The sequence below is a fragment of the Armigeres subalbatus genome, chromosome 2 (genome assembly GCF_024139115.2).
Source record: "Armigeres subalbatus isolate Guangzhou_Male chromosome 2, GZ_Asu_2, whole genome shotgun sequence".
NCBI classification, from domain to species: domain Eukaryota; kingdom Metazoa; phylum Arthropoda; class Insecta; order Diptera; family Culicidae; genus Armigeres; species Armigeres subalbatus.
In genome coordinates this window covers 108,398,756-108,422,177 of record NC_085140.1, presented here as the reverse complement: position 1 = coordinate 108,422,177, position 23,422 = coordinate 108,398,756, and the positions used below count along the sequence as shown (strand labels likewise).

The window sequence follows — 23,422 nt, the reverse complement described above, 5'->3', positions numbered from 1 at the left end:
ATGTATTCCAATATGTTTATATAAAATCTAGTGATACGAACAATTACAAAGATTAAAGTGCGTGAGGTTAGCATTATTGTGTGGTGATAAACAGCTTCAAGCAATGGTTGTATCGAGCACTGTGACGATTTTCAGGTAGGTGTTTATTTGATGATACCGTTTTGTAAAAGTGGAAAGAATCACTTCGGCTCAGTGTTGTTGCAACGAAGAGCAAAAGTTTGAAATCTACATTTTTATTTTCTATAATTGGATCGATTAGGAGTGAAATAAATGGTTGAAAAATATTGAGTATTGTGCGAGATAAATAGGAGACTTTTTTAAAATGGCCAATCATAAACCTACGGCTACTAAACAGTATAAATCATTAGCTTTCTGTGCAGTGAGCCGGGAATGGGGTCCATAGGCCCAAGTAGTGATTTACCCTATTTTTATTTTTATCCCGGGATCCCGAGATATCCCGGGATAACGAAAAATTTAATCCCGGATCCCGGGATTTTTTATAGTCCGGGAAACAAGACCCTCTAACCTCGGTAGCTATACTTACCGTTTTCATGTGAGCCGCGTAGTGAAATTTCATTGGTTTGGATGGATTCCGCCGATCGTACACCCGGACAGATTCGTCATTACCCGACACACAAAACTCATTATCCAGCGGGTGCGTAGAGATGCTGTACAGTCGCTTCTTGACATTCGTAACTCGCTTGGAAATGTTGTCACGTAGATCGTAACTTTTAATAATGCCATCTTCACAAGCCGTCAGGAACTCATACTGACTCCGCGCCGGAATGGCGATTTTGTGAATGGGCTGACTTTGTTTGAACAGGACCGTGCGCGTGACATTCCCTGCCGGCCCAACTCGGGTTTGACGAACCTGGGCAACAAATTATTCATGCATATTACCATTATCGATTGATTTCAGTGCTATCGTCTCACCTGCCCGTCTCTTCCAGTTGAAATGATTTCTATCTCACCTCGATACCCGCTAGCATCAACAAACTTGGTCTGGAACACATTAGAACGATGACCACTGCTGATCGACTGCATCAGCTTATTCGTCTGCCAGTGCCACAGATTGATCTTCAGATCGTCGGACCCGCTGGCCAGCAGCGTTCCAGTCGAATTAAAGTTTAAGCTATTCACACATCCTTCGTGTTCGCAGAGACGATGTGACAGATCCAAGCGTTCCACTAGATGTTTGGACCCATAGGCACGAGATTGAAACCCGAATGAAATATAGCCGAAACCACCGAGCGCAACTTTGCTTCGTAACGCCAAGCCAGACGAACGAAGTTGAATGTCGCGGAAGTAGTTCCATCGATTTCTGTACAATAGAAAATCAGTTCAATTAACACCCATTCAAACTAAAAAGAAGTCAACTCACTTTACACTGCCAATTTGCATGAACGGAAGATTCGCAACGTCGATCTGCTCGTTGGCATTATTTTCTTCTCCAACTTCGTTATCGCTATCATCGCTATCGTCATCGTCATCGTCGTCTTCCGAAACCGCCGGTGACGAATCTGAATCATCCGAATCCGCAGACGACGTATCGCTATTGCCATCGGCATCATTATCGTCATCGTCGTCACCGTCATTGTTACCTCCAGGATCTTCGTCGTCGTGACTAGCGCTGCCCTGTAAAGTAATCAAGGTTTAAATCACAAAAATTTGATTCATATAAATTAAGTAACACCTACCTCTTGGTTGATTTCGTCCACTAAACGTCTGATGATCGCTGCTACGTCCGGATCATCATTGGTCTCATCCTGCGCTGCCTGCTCTGAGCCGGATGAGTTCGAACGAAGTCGATAGTTACGACCACGGAACCGGTGCCTGGTCCTGTTGGGCCGATTACGACGTCCCTCAGTTACTGCCGCAGAGGCAGCATCGGCAACGTCATTCGCTGGCGCATTGTTTGCATCGTCCCCTGGCGCTGTCGGTGCGGTAGCCAATGTCGCGGACGTTGTTGCCTTGGCTTCTGGTGCACTTTCCGTACGATCGGGACTCTCCAGGGTCACCGAACTATCTTCGGTGGCTTCCGTTACGCCCGTGCTCTGCTCTGTAGGCAGCGGCGATGAAGATATTGTTTCGTCTTCTACGCTCATTTTCGATGGTTCGGTTACTTCTGGAGAGTTTATAAGTGGAAGCGTTTTGTCGCTACTGCTGTCATCCTTGTCGTCTGATTCCGACATTTTAACATCGCTGTAATTTTACGTAAAAATTTTATAAAACATGAAAACCGCTATTATTTAATATGGAATAAGTATAAAGGTAGAAATCCAATGATAACATGCTACACAAGTTTGACACGGCAAATGCTGGGTAAAGCGTACCATTGGTACTTCGCGTACCTGAAGGAATAAAATAGACCCCATCTTGCGAACGAAAACGGCCTACGACTAGGGTAAGACGGTATAATGCGCCCCACCTGGCCAAAACGCCCCACTTTGATTTCTAGAAAACTATAACTTACTAAGGGTCAAAATTAGTTGGAACCTATAAATATTTGTAAAACCATCATCCTATGTGAATATGGGAGTATTTTTGTATTACGTAATAAAAATAATAGAAAAATACAAAAAGTTACAGTTTTGATGTAACTTTCAATGTTTGTTTGTTCAACATTCTGGAGCGATGCTTGCATACTGTCCGCAAAACTTGCACTGGAACACTCAGTTGGGCAACAAAATAACTTTTCTCAGTGGTTAATTTGATATAAAATTGCTTCCATCTTCAAAAATGTAACGTTTTTCAAAAATATGTTTCACTGGTCAAAACGCCCCAGTGTAGGCAGGACAATATGCCCTTACCAACTGGACACAAGCGCGGCGAGCTTGCAGCAGTTGCTTCCAAATTATATGGAAACTATTGAAATGTAATTCAAACCTCCTTAAATGGACTTATGTTGGTTTTGTAATGTCAAGCGCATAAGAAATTGTAACCTTTTTGATATGGGATTGATAAGATACTAATGAAGGGCTATGAAACGTCTTTAGTGAGGGTGGGGCGTATTGCCCAGGCAATTGTTGAAATCCATTTTTCACGACTATTCAAAAATGCTTTATTACGTGTTCCCTGAAATATTTTTATATGACTACTCGCAGGCAATACATTTGCGACTTTTTGGACTACCAAATAACACAATGTTTGCATAAATATCATTGAAAAATAAAAAGTTATCAAGGTATTGCCTTAGGGGGGGCATATTATACCGTCTTACCCTAATTGATTTCGCTGCCTCCAAGAATATGGCCATTCAGTTCATCCAGAGATACCGATACATGCGGTTGTGTCTTTTCTCAAGCGGATTTATTTTCACACCGTCGCGACCTTTTCTTAGTTAGCGAAACGTACATAACTATTGATTCCACCGCGCCGAATCGTCCAAAATTCGCGGCGTATCGCATCGTTTGATCATAGTTATCGGTCGAAATAATATATCACATTTTATTCTCGTTTCAACTCGCATAACAATAGATTAAAGTGAGCCATTGTTCCATCGCAGAAGTAATCAAAATCAGTGCCATATACTTGTTCGGCACCTTGCACGCAAGTTATATCATTTGAACTGACGGTTAGCGCTCGAAAGCTGTAATCTTCATATGTGACAATTGTCCACACCACACAATGTCGGTAGATGCGGGTTTTCCACCCCTCATAAATGATCCTGGAGGAGGGATTCCCAGCTACATAGACGGAACATACGCTGGAGCATGTTTGCCTTCGTATATGGACCCGCTCGGCAAGCATGGGAAGTTAGCTATATTGAAAATGGAATCAGTTAACGGTAGCATGCCTGATCATCCTTTCGTGGTAAGGCAATCAATCGAAAAATTCATCAACGGTAGGATAGAGGGAGCTTTTTCCGAAGCGCAGGGACGTTCTTTCGCACTCAAAGTTAGGAGTAAACAGCATATCGATAAACTGCTCTCCATGACCCACTTAAATGACGGCACAATGGTTAAAGTAACCCTCCACCCAGGACTGAATTCTACCCGTTGTGTAATAAGTTGCCAGGCGCTTTTGAAGATCCACGAAGAGGAAGAAATATTGGCATGCTTGAAGGACCAAAACATAATTGATGTTAAACGTATTACCCGGAAGACCAACGAGGGCAGAGAACCAACTCCCACGGTAATACTCACCGTCAGTGGAACAACACGTCCCGAACACATAGATATCGGTTATATGAGAATAAAGACTCGGCCCTACTACCCCGCACCCATGATGTGCTACCAATGTTACCAATTCGGTCACACCAAGCTAAGATGCAAGCAGGAAAACATGACGTGTGGTAATTGTGGTCAGCTACACACAGTCGTCGATGGGGAGCGGTGTACCAATGCTACTTATTGTACACGTTGCAAATCCGACGGCCATGCAATAGGAAGCAGAAGGTGCCCTGCATACCAATCGGAAGATGCTATCCAGCACATAAGGGTTGACCAAGGCATCCAATATCACGAAGCAAGGAAGATCTTTGAGACAAATACCGGTGTCCGCTCTTTTGCTGGCGTTGCTTCTTTTGGTAAGGATAAACTAATATCAGACCTCAAAGCCCAAGTTGATACACTCTCTAGCCAAATGACTGAAAAAGATGCGACGATTCGGGTACTTCAAACTTCATCGCAAGCTGATCAATCCTCGAACATCACCAATGAGCTTCAGGGTCTCAGAAGTCTAATATCCGATCTGAGAAGTCAAATAGATTGCCGAGATCAAAGGATTCATACGCTGGAAGAGACCATCCAAAAGAGCTCTAGATTAGACACCGTGAGGAAGCACGGCACTATCGAAGACCTCGTCGCTAGGGTGTCCTCACTCGAATCATCAGCGGCGAAGAAAGATGAGCAGATCCATGCCCTTAGAAACGAGAACGATGCATACAAGAAACTTTACGCTTCCTCCAACCAGTCATCCTGCACCAGCGAAAACAAAAGAAAAGCAAAAAATCCGTGAAAGCATCCTCAATCCCTGCCCAACAAAATACATCGTCAGTATCAACGATGAAGACATTTTCGGATTCCATTGCTGAAAACTCCCGCAATGTAAATCCGAGCATTAATCAATCTACTGGAACATTAGACACAGGAGCCAAGCCAAAACTGAGAAAGAAACTTGCAGTAACAAACAGCCTTGAGTCAGAAGCAAAACGGACGAAGCCTGATAACTCAGCTATGTATATTTCCGACACAGAAGATATGTATCTTTCTCAAACCAACTACATCTCCCAACCATCCCCCGACACCTTCAACACAATGGACGAACGTTCGCCCTCCGATGACTATGATGTTTCGTCAATCGAACCGTCCGGCGAGGAGAACGAAACGCTGTCTTAAATGATCGTCCTAGTCACTGCTTCTCCCTTACTCCTAACCCTTCTACATTTCTACAATATATCCCAAAAGCACATTGGAGTCGAAAAACTCAACAAGCAAAATCAAGAAGACGATTCAAATAACAGCAATCAACAACAGCAGCAGTCACCTATTGAATTCGGAGCTCATATACCCGATGAAGCTGATAAAAAAGCTGATGGTCATAGTCAGCCAGGATCAAGAATCTCTAATCAGTTCCCGTTAGCCGCCTCCAAAATAAAAATTAATGAATGCTCTATCGGGTCGCGTGATAACCTCACTCTCCCCCACAAGGATTTCCAGGAAGATAATGTCAAACACATCCATGAACGAAATGGGTCGTGTGAGAACCTCACTCTCCCCCACAAGGATTTCCAGGAAGGAAATGTCAAACACATTCATGTACGAAATGGGTCGCGTGATAACCTCACTCTCCCCCATGTTGACATCGATGGACAGGAACAATTAAACCCGTTATACCAGCAGAATATCCCAAGCTTACCGGAACCGAAGGGTAACTCCCGGTGTTCGTCAGTAAGTGCAGTTGGGAGACGATTATTAACCAATGCTATCCTATCTAAAATCAACCATTCGGTGGTCATAAACCCTATCCCACCAGATGCCCTAACGGATTCCCAGAAATATGACTCATGGCAGGCGAAAGGTCGCAATATTGGGACACCGTTGCCGGCCCCTCATGGGCACTGCACAGTCTCCCTACGAATCGGTCATTTTTGCAGCATGCAGAATGGCCTCCTATATCAGTCATACCAAACGAAATACCATCCTCCTCAGTACCGGCTTTGTCATCACAAAAAACAAGATGTGAACAACCGCAAACCAGCATCACAAATGCCGCCACCATAGCGTTAAATGAATCTGCAACATCCTTCTCCAGCCCTGTATTCCACACACCAGCTCAAAATACAGACCCCTGCCGTATCGCTCAAGACAATCCCGCCGCTTTCAGAACTAGAAGATCCCTTTGCCTTGCAGTGGAATATTAATGGTTACTATAATAACCTGCCAGATCTGGAGAATCTCGTTCAAAACTACAAACCCACTATTCTGGCAATTCAAGAAATCCACCGAGCTAATATCAACGGACTAAACCGTACATTGGGAGGACAATACCAGTGGGTTCTCAAGAGCAAAGAAAATATTTTTCACTCGGCGGCCATAGGAGTCCTGACACCAATTCCTTTCACCACCATCCAGCTGCCCACAGATCTTCCCATCGTGGCAGTCAAACTAGAGTATCCAATACCAATAACGGTCTTATCCGCCTATCTGCCGTGCGGCAAAATTCCACATCTGAAAGATACTCTCACAGAACTTCTCAGGGGCTTGAATGGCCCTATCTTGTTCCTCGGGATGCAAATGGTCACCATCCGGCATGGGGTAGTCCCAAAGTTAACACCAGAGGATCCACTTTAATGCAAGTAGTAGAGGCATTGAATTTCATTGTCCTCAACGACGGGTCAATTACATACACCAGTGGACAAAGAGAATCCTCAGTTGATGTATCTTTCGCCAGCGCAAATGTGGTCAACAGACTGCTCTGGAACGCTGAGGATGACACCATGGGCAGTGATCACTACCCCTGCTGATTTCCCTAGACAAGATGCCATTAGAAATATCACGCAAATCAAAATGGAAATATAACTAAGCCGATTGGACTCTATTCCAGGAGTCTGTTACTGATTCCCTGTTGAATTCGCACGGAAACGAAATCCAGGACTTCGTAGAATCCCTCCACCGAGCAGCTCTATCCGCAATCCCCAAAACCAGCTCAAAACCGGGAACTAAATCACTTCAGTGGTGGTCACCCGATATCAAGGCAGCAGTGAAGGCTAGAAGAAAGGCTTTGAGGAGGGCAAAACGACTTTCGATGGACCATCCTATGAAGGAACAAGCGCTCGCTGACTTCAGAGCCAAGCGAAACGAATGTCGCCAAATAATCCGTGATGCTAAAAACGCAAGCTGGGAAAATTTTCTGAACAGCATTAACGCCAATCATACGACCAGCGACCTCTGGAACAAAGTCAATTCTTTGAGTGGTAAGCGCAAATCCCGCGGAATGGCAATAAAGTTAAACGGAACGATTACACGGGATCCGGACACCATCGCTAATGCAATGGGAGAATACTTCGCATCTCTCTCAGCACTCGAAGGATACGATGAACGTTTTCGTCGTATTAAACAAGTATCTGCAACCTCTCTGAACGACATACAAATATTGGAAGATGTAGAGTGTTTAGAGATTAATCAGCCATTTCGCCTCCGAGAACTGGAATTCGCTTTGACCAAATCTAACGGACGATCAACCGGTCCTGACGATGTAGGGTACCCACTCCTAAAAAAATTACCACCGGTTGGCAAGATTACATTAGTGCGGCATCTTAACGATTTATGGGAAAGTAACTGTATCCCGAACAGTTGGAAACACAGCCTGGTTGTCCCAATCCAGAAACATGGCACATGCGGTAGAGAAACCAAAGATTTTAGGCCGATCTCGCTCACGAATTGTATCTGCAAAGTGATGGAGAGGATAGTAAATCGCCGGCTAATTCATTACTTGGAAAATAACGACTATATTGACCATCGGCAGCACGCCTTCCGACCCGGACATGGGACAGGCACATATTTTGCTACCCTCAATCAAGTACTCCGAGATGCCAATGAAGCTGAACAGCACGCAGAAGTTGCCACGTTGGATATAGCAAAGGCTTACAATCGAGCCTGGATGCCCGATGTCTTAGCCCAGCTGCAAGAATGGGGCCTCAAGGGACATATTATGCACTTTCTCAAAAATTTTCTTCAGAATCGTTCTTTCCAAGTATACATTGGAAACAACCGCTCGAATCACTTCCGAGAAGAAACAGGCGTGCCACAGGGGTCGGTCATAGCCGTCACCCTGTTTCTCGTTCGAATGAACGGAGTATTTCGAAACCTGCCAAAAGAAATACATATATTTGTATATGCGAATGACATCGTCCTGCTCGTTATGGGATGCACCGTAAAAGCTCTTCGAAGGAAACTTAAGGCAGCCTTGAATGCAGTGTTGCGGTGGACCACCTCCGTGGGCTTCCTCCTGAGCTTGGAAAAATGTGCCTACAATCACGTATGTCCGTCCAATCATCGAGTCCTTCATTCTCCTATTCACATCGATGGTAGGATCCTGCCTTTTAGAAAATCGATTCGAGTACTGGGGGTACGCATAGATCGACACCTATCCTTCAACGAACATTTCAACGAAGTATAGGAGAAATGCCAATCTAGACTCAATCTACTACGAACGCTCGCCAGAAGACATCATGCAACGAATCGATCGGTACGGATGCGTGTTAGCAAGGCGGTGATCGATTCCCGACTAACATATGGCATCGAATTGGCCTGTCTAGCATCCGACAAGCTGGTAAGCAAGCTGGCCCCCGTTTACCACCAGTCCATTAGAATCACATCCGGTCTGCTTCCTCTACTCCGGGAATGGCAGCCTGCGTAGAAAGTGGAATACTACCCTTCGATAAGTTTATCACCTCCATTGTATGTAAAGAGCCGTTAGCTTCGTCGAAAAACTACTGGATCACTGGAAGGAGTTTCCTCCTGGAGGAGGCGAACAGACTCCTGAGAATCTCTGCCAACCAAGAGCTCCCGCCGGTAGCCGAAGTCTATTGGTGCGGTAGTGGGAGTTGGATCTCCCCTAGACTACTTGTCGACATGGCAATTAAAAACAAGTTCAAGGCCGGATCCAACTCTTCGGCGCTAGTAAGATCCGTACTGGAGTTACAACATTCAAAATATGTCAATCACCAAATTCGCTATACGGATGGATCTCGAGCGGGAGGAAACGTGGGAATAGGTGTATCGGACGCATTATCGGGTACCGTCAACTGGGGGGAAGATGATCATTGAGGTGAAGATGATCATTTGATGTGTCAGTCAAAAGTTCCAAATTTTTTTATGAAACGGTAGTCAACAATATTCTCCGTTCAAGTAATGTTACCGCTAGGTAGAAATCCGAGTTTTTCGAATTTAATCATGAAAATGTATTTTATGGAAGAAAGAGAGAGATAGTCATAAATGACGCTATTTTCGTTTCAAATATTGACTTCGTAGACTTCTTTACGTAGTAAATTCAACATTCATACAAATAACCTAGTGTATTTTGACTACTAGGTCATAATGATTTTAGTAGAGCTGTCTTGATCAACTTCACCCCAAACCAGATTACTCAAAAAATGTGTGATAATTTAATTTATTTTCATGAATGCGAACGCATTTCAGAAAACTAAAGTTGTTGATTATTGCAACGTATAGCAGTACATGTTTTGAAAATATTTGTTTCGATTTAAAATGTAAACACACATTGTTATTGCATGTTTTGTCTTAAAAATGATCATCTTCCCCCCAGTTGACGGTACCATTTTTTCCGCCGAAGCAGCCGCTATTCTTGTGGCAGTTTGCATACCTACCGATAAACAAATCGCAGTTTTTTCAGACTCCGCCAGTGTCCTGACCGCTCTACTCTCTGAAACAGCTAAACATCCCTGGATCCAGGCAATCCAGAAGTTGGCACCTAGCGGAACAGCTTTCATTTGGATCCCAGGACACTGCGGAGTGAAAGGCAACGAAAACGCAGATACCCTTGCCGGGGTCGGCAGATCAGCAAGACTTTATACCAGAGAAGCTCCAGCGCAAGATATAAAAAACTGGATCATGAAAGTGATCATAGATAGATGGAATATAGAATGGCTGCAATCAAGAATGCACTTCATTAGACGGATCAAAGGGGAAACCAGAATATGGGCAGATCCTCCACAGCATCGACAGCAGATCATACTTTCTCGATTACGAACAGGGCACACAAAAAAGTCCCATAACATGAGCAATGCTGCGAGTTTTAGAAACGTCTGTGATGTCTGCAACGTACTTCAAACCGTGGAACACTTCATATGCAACTGTCCTCGTTACCAAGAATCGCGAATTCAGCATGAAATCTCCGGGAGTATCAGGGATGCCCTGACAGATGACCCATCACGCATTGCAGCCCTCTTCAGATTCCTACAAGATGCAGAACTAATGAATCAAATTTAAGAAAGTGTAATATTCCCCCATTTTTCACTTTTAAGAGATGAACCAGCCCAAGGCTGAAATCTCTCAAATAAAAAAAAAAAATGGCCATTCGCAGCACCTACTTCCAATACAGCCTTTCGTATCGGTACACCTGGAGATTACCACTGCAGACAGAATCACAAATCGACCACGTTCTGATTGATGGACGGCACTTCTCCGACATTATCGACGTCAGGACATATCGTGGCGCTAACATCGACTCTGACCACTATCTGGTGATGGTTAAACTGCGCCCAAAACTATCCGTCATCAACAATGTTCAGTACCGACGACCGCCGTGGTACGACCTAGAGCGACTGAAGCAACCTGATGTCGCCACTGCATACGCGCAGCATCTCGAGACAGCGTTGCCGGAAGATGGTGAGCTCGATGGGGCCCCTCTTGAGGACTGCTGGAATACAGTTAAAGCAGCCATTAACGACGCAGCGGAGAACAACGTCGGGTATATGGGACGAAGTCGACGGAACGATTGGTTCGACGAAGAGTGCAGATAGATTCTGGAGAAGAAGGGTGCAGCGCAAGCGGTCGCGCTGCAGCAAGGTACCCGGCAGAACGTGGAACGTTATACACGGAAGCGGAGACAGCAGACCCGCCTTTTTCAAGAGAAGAAACGCCGCCTGGAAGAAGCTGTGCCGTTCTCAAGAAACACGCAAGTTCTACCAGAAGCTCAACGCATCCCGCAAAGGCTTCGTAACGCGAGCCGAAATGTGCCGGGATAAGGATGGAAGCATCTTGACGGACGGAACGTTTGGTGATCAAAAGGTGGGAGCAGCACTATGAGGAACACTTAAATGGCGCTGAGAGTACAGGCAGTGAAAGTCAAGGCAGCGGAGAAGATGACTACGTCAGTTCAGCGGACGATGAAAGCCAACCAGCCCCCACCTTGAGGGAAGTTAAGGATGCCATCCAACAGCTAAAGACCAATAAATCAGCTGGTAAGGATGGTATCGGAGCTGAGCTCATCAAGATGGGCCCGGAAAAGCTAGTCACTTGCCTGCACAAATTGATAGACAGAATCTGGAAAACTGAACAGCTACCGGAAGAGTGGAAGGAAGGAGTTATATGCCTGTAAATGTGCTAGCATAACGATTCGCTTAGAGTGTATGTAATTAAGAGTGGCGACATGTACCGCATTTGACAGGTCTCCTGGTCGTTTGGAACATGATTTTGTATGGGAATGACAGATGAATTTTGTTCCAATTCTGACAGTGTCGCCACTCTTAATTACATACACTCTGGATTCGCTATTTGCGCTCCAAATTGGAATGACTGCTCTGGACGCGTCGCTTGCGCCCACTGACTGCTGGCTGATGCCGGGTCGGGCGATGCCGGCCGGCGACATGGTTTTCCTCGGCTTGCTTGCGATCGACTGGCGACAGTCAGTGATACCAACAGAATAGGGCACTGCACGGACTGCTTTGTCTCTTTTTCGCTGCAAAGAAATTTGAAAACAACAAGGCCAGTAAACGTCAAATTTCATGCAGAACGAAAGAGAAAGAGATTCTTCCGTGCAGTGCCCTATAAAGATGACTTTGTGTTGTATCAATAAGGGTAAGAAGACTGGTATGCACCTCACATTCTCCTTCTCCTCTATAAAAAAATATTCGCGGTTCAATTTGTTGACATAATATTAATATCAAAGGTCTAAAAAAAATCACGCGACGTGCAAACATTGATTAATTAAATATTAGGATGAATAAATTAGGACTTTAGGACCTTTTTGCGTTTCTATGGGCAACCCATTAGTTATCTTTCAATAGACGAATCCGATATTTTATTTTCATAGTTGTTCATTGCTGTTCTTATTTAAAGACATTCACCTGCCCATGCGATGTGTTGAACTTGAAGGTTTCAGAGCATTCTTTGTCCGGGCATCACCCCGTTTCAAACCAGTCAGGCATCTAATGCCAATGTTTCGCCAATTTCTAGATGTCTGGGTAACTAAGGACTTAAATATTTTCTGATATATCAACATGGCGCCGACGTTGCATGCCGGAGAAAATGTTGTAATTTTTTTCGTTGAATGCAGCAAACATAAGGTAGGAATGGTTAAATTTATCATGGCAGAGCATTGTCAGCACAGCCGGAAAATGACATACATTGCGGGAAACTGTATTTTTTAAACATTTTTTTATGCAATAACAATATTCTGAAGCGAAAAGAGCTGGGTACCGATTACCCAGATTTTTTTCGCTTGTACTGTTACCCAGATTTGAGTTAAGATACCCGAGCTCAAATTAGAGTAATCACGGTTTTGCTGAATCTGGGTCACTTTGATGTAATTCTGGGTAGGTTCAGGTTAGCGTACTTCTTGTGCTTAAGTTAGAAATGTCAACAAGCCGGATTGCAACCGCTTTTGACGTTTCGATTGGAAACAAGATGTCGTCTCTACCTACTTCTTAATCTAGTATTTCTACTATCAGCCATTTAAATGCAAGCTTTCGTGTTGCCCGATGAGAAAAAGAATCTGTTGACGTTTGGATTGTGAAACAAACTTTTGATCTAACTTCAAAAGCGGGTGAAGCGCTTATTCAAACAAAAAATGTCTTCTTTAGCTAAAAAACTCGAATTGCTTGTTGAGTACTGCTTAACCAGAGGACACCTAACTAACAACCACGGACTTAACAATTTGGAGCTGAATGAACAATGTAATAATGGTTTCCACAGGAGGGTGAAACGCCTGTCATCCGCGGTACAATGTCATTTTACTTAACATCATTTTTGGTACTTCTATATCTATATACCCCCAATACTGCCGCTAACCGCAAGTCGAGCACATCTGAACTTTTGGCAATTTTGAGTAATTATCATATTTCACTTTATTTTCACATGTACTATGCGTTAGGCTATTCTATGCGAGAAGTTTGTTCTAGAAAAGTGGAAAAAAAATACCAAGTCAAATTGTCCCATATGGAAAAGTAATCGCAAGTCAGTCACATCGAGTCACTTCGTAGAATGGCATACAAATTGATCATATTTGTTCAATACATGTGCTCAGAACACCTATCAAATACAAAAACAAATAGTTTCGAAGGCAAAATACGGAAGAAAATTGTGTAAACATTTGTAATTTTGATTTATGTTGTGGTGGGAAGTTATAACGAATTCAAATTAATGCATATAGGAATATACGTTGCATCAGTAAATTCCAATATAACGTGTTGATAATAGAATGTTAGTTTATGATAATAGAGATTTTTTAAGGTGATGTTTACTTCCCATTTTACTTAATAAACAACGAACTTACTATTGTGGAATCATTCTAATTTCTCACCCAGAGAATGAGTTGGATTTTAAACTGATTTACTTCAGGGCTTTGATACACTTACGCCTTGTTTTTTACCATTTAATCAATAAAATTAAATGATGAGAATAAGGCGTGATTTACCTATTTCCGAATGTTATTCATATGAGTCGCGATGCTATCCTTCAAAATCACAAGCGAGGTTGCTCGGTGAGCAGCTAATAGAATCATTTACAATAAAGTTGCTACTATTTGTATTATTAGCAGGGTTCCCAATGAGTTCAAAAACCAATGATAGTCATGCTTACAGACACGCCCACGTGCCAAAACGTGGGTGGGCTTTAGGACAAAATGACGAGTAGCAGAAATGACGTAGCGGAATTCTTAAGAAGCATGAGATATATCCTGCAAGCTATGAACCAGAGAAATACAAAGCCACTAATTTCAAGAAATGTTCATTATCTTTCAGAAATCCTCAGAAATGCATATGGATGGCTACGAATGGCTTAGAAATCTTATGACGGTTCATGAATGCTCTAAAGTCCCGGGTCTTATTTCGGACAAAATATGTGGAATTAGAGATGATTATGGTTTTACAATGGACTTCCAACAATTTATCTAAACTTGGTAGAATTAATAACTAAGACTTTTTATAAACTTATAATTAATCATATTAGCAGATTTCAACAATCTTTGTTTTCTACAGAAAGTCATATAGAATCTCAAACATTCTTTTGAGAATCCAGAAATATTTTTAAAAGAAACCATTGCGTACTTCCTGGAAATGTTTAATAACCTTAAGGAAAACCATAAAACCATCAAAACATTGATTTCTTGGAAAGCCTAAACATTCTTGATTCCTGAGCCTCTAGACATTCTAGACGCTACTTGCTGGCGGTTCATAAAATCCGTTTTTGTTCCACTCTCCGACATGTTAGATATTGTCAAACAAGCATCGACAAATTTCAAAACGCTATGAGCAGTGTTCACATGAATACAAAAAGTTTTCAGCCAGTTTCCGGATTGAGAGTCCCGAATTTTAATTGCGGCTGCACACAATTGCTTTTTTGAATCTCCAATTTCTTCGACGCCATCATTCACTAAGTACTTGTAACAATTATAAGAAATATATTTTCAGTAAGTAAGGACATACATTCATCACACTACAAACTATTTCACTCGTTGATGAGGTATTTCAAAAGTTATACGTGTGTAAAGGTGTCCAGATCTTATCGCGCACAAGCCTTACTACATTACCGACATTATGTTATGCCTATAACGGACTACCATCACGATATCACGAAAATCTGCGATGTGGGCTTTCAAAGCATTCAAGAGTTTCAAAATGTTCAGATTGCATGCTTCACCATGTTTGTTATTAGAGCATGATTTTTGTTTTTTTTTACAAATTTGAGTTTTGCTCGACGGAATGTGACTGACTTGCGGTTACTTTTCTCATTGCGATGAAAAGTAATCGCAAGTCAGTCACATTGCGATTTCCAACACGGCAAGTGAGTTTTTCACTTTGTAGCCACTATGATCCATTAAATATTCAAACAATCTTTGGTGTGTGGCGTTTGAAGCTGATCAAAATAACTTATACACCATTTTTGACTAGAAAAATTACAAAAAACTTTGCAAGCAGTTTTCTCATTTGCACGTTTTTCCAGATGCGCTCGACTTGCGGTTAGCGGCAGTATAGTAAGTGCTAATTATCGGCAATTAACATTTAGCATAGCATAGCATAGCATAGGTGATTGTACACATCGTGGGTGGCTATACAATGCTCAGTTGAGCAATCTACTGTATATTGTCGCAAATTGGTACTTGGGATTAGTACCTTTTCCTATACAGTAGCAGTTGTATACCTGGCCACGTCCTTACAATCACGAAAGGAAGGGGAGGAATGTTAGTTCAACATCTACTAGTGAAGATGCAGGGAACCCATACTACCTTCATAGATGTCTCGGGAAGGAAATTTGTGTTAGTTGATTACTGCCGTTCTACGCATAATTGTCCCATGTTACCTTTGATGAAAAAATCCAAACTCGAGTCAATTTGTCCCACCAATTTATAAAATCGATTCGATCTTCAAATTTAACAAATATTTTTGGGATGTTATGAGCGTAGGCAACACTTTTCCAGGACATAAAACGAATCCCTACTAATTGAAACGGTTTTTAGCCTCTATTATTATCAGACAACAACTTCATTTTTTCAGTGGGACAAATTGACTCGAGTTTGAGATTTTTCATCAAGGGTAACATGGGACAATTATGCGTAGAAGGGCAGATTAGGTAAATAATAGGGAACTCTATTCGACAATATAGAGTGTTTTTCAATAATATATATTTAAAAAAAAATTAGATATGTCAAAAAAAGAATGGCTTACCTTTCTGTGCATTAGTGATAATAATAGTTCACAAATATCTTTTTTTCACACTCACATTTATTCTTATGCAGCATATAAACCGAAGGCATATCAATTACATGTTTTCTGTTACTTAGTCAGAATCCGTTGATTCAGGTTTATCAGAGATTTCTTCTATTTTCCTTGTTACCTTTTCCTTATCTCTTGCCATCTCTTCCCATTCTCCCAAACTTAGATCACCGAACCTATCTACATTTTGCTGAATAATATCGACCCAGGTAAATGAGGTCTCCCTCTCTTCCTGCAGCCTTTCTTGTATTTTGCAGCTAATTTTAATAGATGGTTATCCACCATCCTAATTATATGCCCCAATATCTCATTTGCAGAGCCCTGATCTTTTGGTGACCGTTTTTCCACCTAAAATCTGTTCACCGGTTGGCGTACTGTCCTTTCCGTGCAGCAACTGGCCAGCTCTTCCACGATTTGCCTCTCATATTTTCGCATGGATTTCCGCGTATGCTTAGTGATGACCGACACCTGTGATCCATACGTCATTGTTGGCGAGATAATTGATTTATATAACAAACTTCCAATCTCCACACTAGGTTGATTCTCTTTAGCGAAGGCGATGACAGCTTTGGAAGATCTTATTGCTTTGATGCATCGTGATTTCGATGTTTTACGACGGCATAGACGATCTGTTATTGTCACTCCCAAGTAGTCCAATTCCCTCGATACTACGTATGTGCATCCATCCACAGACATCGAAGCTGGAGCTTCACCTGTGGGTGTCTTCACAATAATCTTCGTTTTGGCAGCATTCAATTTCAGGTTTACCTCCTCCAGGTGTTTTTTTAGTACCGGTAGTAGTTTATCCAACTGTTCCTTGTTACAAGCGATGATGAGGATATCGTCGGCATATATTAAAATGATCGGATACCGGATGTTGTGTATCTGATCTAAAACAAAGAAACCTTTAAGATCATTCTCTGTCTTCCGCAATACATCCTCCATTATTAAATCAAATAGGTAGGGAGACAACGGACAGCCTTGTTTAATTCCCTTCCGACGACGTTCTGCTGTTAATTTTTGTCCATTCCAAAAAGTCTGAAAAGACTCTTCTCTAACACATTCAACAATTCTGCTGATCAGTCTATTAGGGGCATCCCGGATAAAAATTTACAGTAAGTTGTATGACATAACCCATTGAAATACAATAGATTGTGTGGCAAACAATACAAACTATTGTATGCTTATTGTAAAATGTTCACGGTTGTAAAAGATCTTTATTGTACGTACATTAAAATAACAATATATTTAAATGTTTCCGATAAATTCTATTATATTTTTATTGTTCGCTTATGTTTAGTATTGCTCATCCAAAAACTAAACAATTTTTAAAAGTATTTAGGTTGGATGATCTGGAAATCCGTCTAATGTTATTGAATTAATATAATTTTGGAATATTTCATGGATTTATTATATTGATGAAATAACAATTGAAAACAATAAAATTACAATAGCTTTGTTTGTTAAATAAATAAAAATGTTATACCGGTTCTCAAGTATATATTTTCATATTGCAGGTCTAGAAATGTTTTGCAATAAAAATTTGATTTCAAAAAAATGAAAGGGAACAAAAACTTTTGCTTATAATTTTACTCGGAGAATGGCTGGATTCATTTGAGCGTGTACAGTTTTGTTTATAATTAGTGAAGAGATGAAAATAAAATGCAACTGTATGGTGCAGAAAGTGTTTTTTTCATTGCAGTTTCTGCTGCTGGGAAAGCGGTAGATCACTATGGCTTCTGTACCGTGGTGAGTATCTGAAGTGTTGAAGCGCGTTAGAGCATCATTACTGGGCGCGAGTATTTTATCACTCTCACTGTACTGTCATTTTAGATTCTTATTGGCATTACATCCCCACACTGGGACAGAGCCGCCCCGCAGCTTAGTGTTCATTAAGCACTTCCACAGTTATTGTGCTTCCAGATGAAAACCGAAGTGAGCTCTCGCGACAATCGAGTTTTTCCTTATTTCCTGATGTCGCAACTGCATCGCGACTAGTGCGCATCTATGCCACCGTCGTGCGCCATGATGCGCACTAGTCGCGACGTAGTTGCGACAAAAGGAAACGGGAGAAAACTCGATTGTCGCGAGAGCTCACTTCGGTTTTCAACTGGAAGTACAATATTAACTGCAAGGTTTCTAAGCCAGGTTACCATTTTTGCATTCGTATATCATGAGGCTAACACGATGATACTTGTATGCCCAGGGAAGTCGAAGCAATTTCCAATCCGAAAATTGCCTAGACCGGCACCGGGAATCGAACCCAGCCACCCTCAGCATGGTCTTGCTTTGTAGCCGCGCGTCTTATCGCACGGCTAAGGAGGGCCCCATTTAGATTAGTCACTCTTTTTCGCATCGGTCACTATTTTCGGTATTTTCGGTTATCATTTCGGTGGCTGAATTCCGTATTGGTGACGTTCGACGTTTGATAGTTCATCAAATAGTAGCGCTGTTATTTGGTCAATTTGGTCACCTAATGAACGCATAGTGGTTCATCCCGAACAAAAAATAAATGAAAATTTCATCATCATAATACCTGATGACATGCCTGGTAACATGTATCCTTGTTCCTTTACAGAAATGAAGCTTATGATAAATAAAATACTGCTGCTTGCTGGTCACTGATTGAAGATTGTTCAGTGGCTACCATTGGCCAATCTCACCAACGGGATATAATAAAAACTGATGCAGGTAATTTTTTCTTTTCGCTTTTTTTTACGCTTTTTAAACCGATGTTGGATTTTTCTCCAAATACAGGCAACCCACTTAACTTTGGAAGTAGTGCGCTGGATTCGTCTAAAGATATGCTAAACAACCGGAGGAAAATAAAATAATTTGTAAAACAATTAATTCTATTGTATTTTTATTGTAATATTGGAGTATAATGTATTCTAAATCCTGTTGTATTTCTATTGTAAAACAATAGAAACAGTAATTGAAAACATTTAAAACACAATGTTTTCTATTGTTTTGTCGCTCGAAATCATCCCATTGAAGAACCGTAAAATCAATTGTTTTGCTCCGAATTTTGTATGGAAAATTTTCGATTTTTTATTGTAAAGATACATAACAACCCCCTTTTTAATTGTAAAAGTCCCATTTACCATTCATTTTATCGTGGAAAACCATTATTTCTCATGTGATTTTATTGTCAAAATTCCATTATATTCAATGGTAAAAATTATGTTTTAAATGGTGTTGTAACAATAAAATTTATGATATTTTAATGATATTTTTTATCCGGGATTCTTCTGCTGCAATATTTTTGTAAGACCTTTCAAAGAGATGTTATCGAATGCACTACTAATATCAAGAGACATAAATATCAGATCATCTCCTACATTCCACTTTTCTTCTAAAATTCGTTTAGCTACAAATAGATGATCCATAGTTGATCTACCATGAAGGAAGGCAGTTTGATGAAAACCGATTGGAGATGATGACTGAATAAGGTCTTGCAGAATCCATGAGGCGTAAATTTTGTAACCTACGCTGCTCAAACAAATTCTCCGGTAATCATTTTCATTCTTCGGGTGAAGTGTTTTTGGTATTGGTACCAGTAAAAATTGTCGCCAGCTGAGAGGCATTACATTTTCAGACCACACTCGCTGAAGGATATTTTTGAATTCACCTATTGATTCAGAATCTGCGTATTTGATCAATTCGATATTTATTCCATCTAACCCCGGTGCTTTACCGTTCGTGCTTTCCCTAATGATGATATCCAATTCCTCAATGCTCGGCATTTAATTTGAATCCTCGTCCACTAGATCAATCTTATCTGATAAAAGAAAATCCCCATCTTCGCCTACTTTCCATTATCGCATTGAAATATTTGGTTTTTGATTCACATTCCGCTTTTTCCTGTGTCTTTTCATATACTGATGAGCTTTGCTTATCCTCTCCCCGTGTTTGTAGTTTTCCAAATTTTCAAAGAATTGCTTTTGATTTCTGGTTTCTTTCTCTTTACATAACCGAGAAAACTTGGCTTTTGCATTTTTCATAGCTTGTATTGCATTTTGATTGAAAGGAGTCATTTTATTTCGAAAGGACCACTTTTTCACATCCGCCATCGCTTTCCTGCGGTTTGGCGATAGTGGTATTTTATGTAACACGGATATCGTACTGTTAGCGGCGTGTTTCAGTTTATTGACAAAAGATTCCCAAACATCGGAAATCTGCAGTCCGTGAACATCTAATCCGCTATTACTCAGAGCGAAGCGATAGTTTGCCTTGAATTTCTCTTGCTGAAGTAGCTGCAAATCCCATTTGATCTCAGTGCGGTCGTTCAAAGATCTTTCGACAGCTACAGAGTTAGGGCAATCCTCGGCGAAATTTATGAGGCAAGACAACAACTTATGGTCCGTGTCAATCGATGACACCCAAGTTGCTTGTACTTTCTTTACAAATATCCTTGATGTTGTCTTAGTCATTATGTGATCAATCTGTGATTCCACATTTCCTCTAGCCCATGTAACTAAGAGGGATTTGTTAGACATAGTGCTTCTAACAGCAAGTTCGTGTCTTCGAACAAAAAATTTGAGTTGCTCCCCATTAGCGTTACAATGCGAGTGTCCGATGAATTTCCCAAAATAGACTTCATCCCCTTCAGTCAAATCGTCTTTTCCGATTTGACCATTGGTGTCCCCAACACACATAAGGTTCAAAGTGTTTTTTTATTCGCTCAGGTTGGAACTAGGTTCGCACTAGTTCCAACCTCAAAGCTGTTGGATTCGCACTGTGTTGTTTCACGGTTTCGCACCGGGTTCACCAATACAAATGTACTTCAACTGTCAAAACCACGTGGGTGGGTGGGACTGGGTGGAATAAACAAGCAGAAGGAAGAAACGAAACTTTTTGTTTATTAAAATAAAATGCGCGTTGGAAATCTTTTTTTCCGGAAATTTTGTGATATTTGTTGTTGTAGTTTTAAATGAAATTTACCCGGTACTGTTGTCTTGATTCAGTTTTGAATATAATTTTTAGGGACGTTATGTATTCATAAGTTCATTCAGCTTTTTCCTCACAAATTGTGTCCAAAATTAGGTCGGTGGATGGAATTATTTAGTTTGGGAATTCCCCTTGAAACTTGTTCACAAAATTTGCTAAGAATTGTCAGAAAAATATATTTGAGGAATACCGAATAGAATTATTTCTTATGCAGAAATTCTTTTGAAATTCTTCCAAAAACTCTTTCGTGCGTTTCAGAATTTTCTTCGGGAATTCTGCCAGAAATTACTTCAGAAATTCTTTCAGTAATTCTTTCTTGAATTTTTGGCGATATCTTTCAGGCATTGCTCCATATTTTTTCCAAGGGATCCTTTCGAGATGAAATCAGTTGGAAATTCTTCTAGGAATATCTTTGAATACTGTTCCAGGATTTTCTATGGAAGTTGCTTCAGGAATTAATTTGGAAATTTCTACAATAATTCCTTCATGAAATCCTTCTGGAATACAGGAACTTACTCGAAGTCTCCTGCAGGAATTGCTCCGCAAGTTTCGTACATAAATTCCCCCGGAAGTACCTTGAGCAATTCCTCCGGGAGATTCTTGAAAATTGAAAATGCACGGGGCCCAAAATCCGGCGGAATATTTTCCCGAGGTCTGAGGCTACCTTTATCAGGAGAGGTAGCGAGGGAAAAAAAAATAGCGACTCCTGGAGAATTTTTATTACATGCTTCTGAGTGTTCTCCGAAAAAAAAAAATACTTTTGCAGAAATACCTAGATGAATTTAAATTTTTGTAGAATATTTTGAATTTTGAATTTTTGTAGAATTGAAAATCTCTTTTACATGAATTCTATACGGAATTCTTGGTATAAAAATGTGCACGGGATTATTGGATATAATTAAATAGGGAACTGTTCCGATCTCCATCTCACTGAGCCTACCTCATCATCTCATCGGAAAACAAAGAAATACAGCACCAATTTCGTCTCCTCTTTTTGTCAACATGCGTGCTCACTGCTGAAAAAATCACAAAAATAATAAACAATCCAAATTCCTTTTCATTGCTTTGTTTTTGATGGGATGAATATCGAAGCCATGAGATGAATTCCAGGAGCAGTTCCCCTATTTATATCCACCCAAAAGTAAATTCCAGTATCCGCGAACATCACATATTTATTTATCATGATTTGATTACTCAAGGCCAACGCACTCTAGCACTGGATGTCCTGGATCATATGTTTCGAATCAAAACAAACACGATGCTACGCACACCAACATATCCAATGACAGATGGAACTGAAAATGTTTTTTTATTTAGGGTTCGGGTTGGCACTGACCCAGGTTTAAAAACGAATTCGACATAAAATAGAGGACATCTGGAAAAACACCTTGATTGCGAGGCAGTCTAAACGTTTCATCACACCAAACGTATTTATCACTCGCAAAATTTTAGATCTTTCAAAAAAAGATCTTAACACATACACAGGTCTTATAACAGGCCATTGTCCGAACCGATATCACTTGAAGCTGTTAGGAAAACTTCAAGATGATGTATGTCGTTTCTGCGGCATACATGTAGAAGACTCGGAATCGGAACATCTGTTATGCCATTGTCCGCAAATTTTTAGAAATAGATTACAGTTCTTCAACAATAGAACTGATAGAACTCAGAAGTTTGGGGAACAAGTCCCAATATGTTAGTACGATTTATCAGAACCATAATACCGCATTGAGATAACGCTGGTAGTCAAGGTAATGCAATTGCTCTAAATAGTAATGATGCGTCAACTTGACAAAGTTAGATCAAATGGGGCATATATCACAATAGATCTAATAAATAGCCGCAGAGATTAAAATACCCATAAAAGAAAAAAAAAACGCTCCAAAGGGTCCCGTTTCGTAGTGATATGTTGCCATAAAATAGTTATTTATGCACTCGCTTTTCTAACCTACGGGAATATTCAAATGTACTATTAATATAGACAATTCATGATGTGTCTAAATATGTGGCAAGTCAATTCATTCACCGATCAGATTGATTAGAACAAGCTCAGTGCAATAGACTATAAATGAAACACTTATATGCAATTCACAGAGAATGCAAGGATTGTTAGATAAGCTTTCATTGGGGGACTTCTTCTCGCCCTAGTCGTGACCTCAGGGTAGTTTTACCTTAAGCTCTTGGGAGAAAATTGAGGGTTTAGACGTAAATATTCTGAAGAAGTTGAAGGATGACTGAAGATTCGGTTTCCAACAACATGCATTATGACCTCGCTACAGAACCAGCACTTTCTTT

At 40.9% G+C, this 23,422-nt stretch overlaps 1 protein-coding gene across 1 annotated transcript in view; it reads right to left on the bottom strand.

Annotated features, from left to right (window-relative positions):
• LOC134210649 (DDB1- and CUL4-associated factor 8) overlaps positions 1–23,422 on the bottom strand; it is a 52,907-nt gene that overhangs the window by 12,823 nt on the left and 16,662 nt on the right. The window contains exons 2-5 of the mRNA XM_062686813.1: positions 1,698–2,202; positions 1,382–1,635; positions 934–1,321; positions 545–871 (exon numbers count right to left, since the gene is read on the bottom strand). Coding sequence (XP_062542797.1) covers positions 545–871; positions 934–1,321; positions 1,382–1,635; positions 1,698–2,202 — 1,474 coding nt within the window. The remainder of the gene's footprint in view (positions 1–544; positions 872–933; positions 1,322–1,381; positions 1,636–1,697; positions 2,203–23,422) is intronic.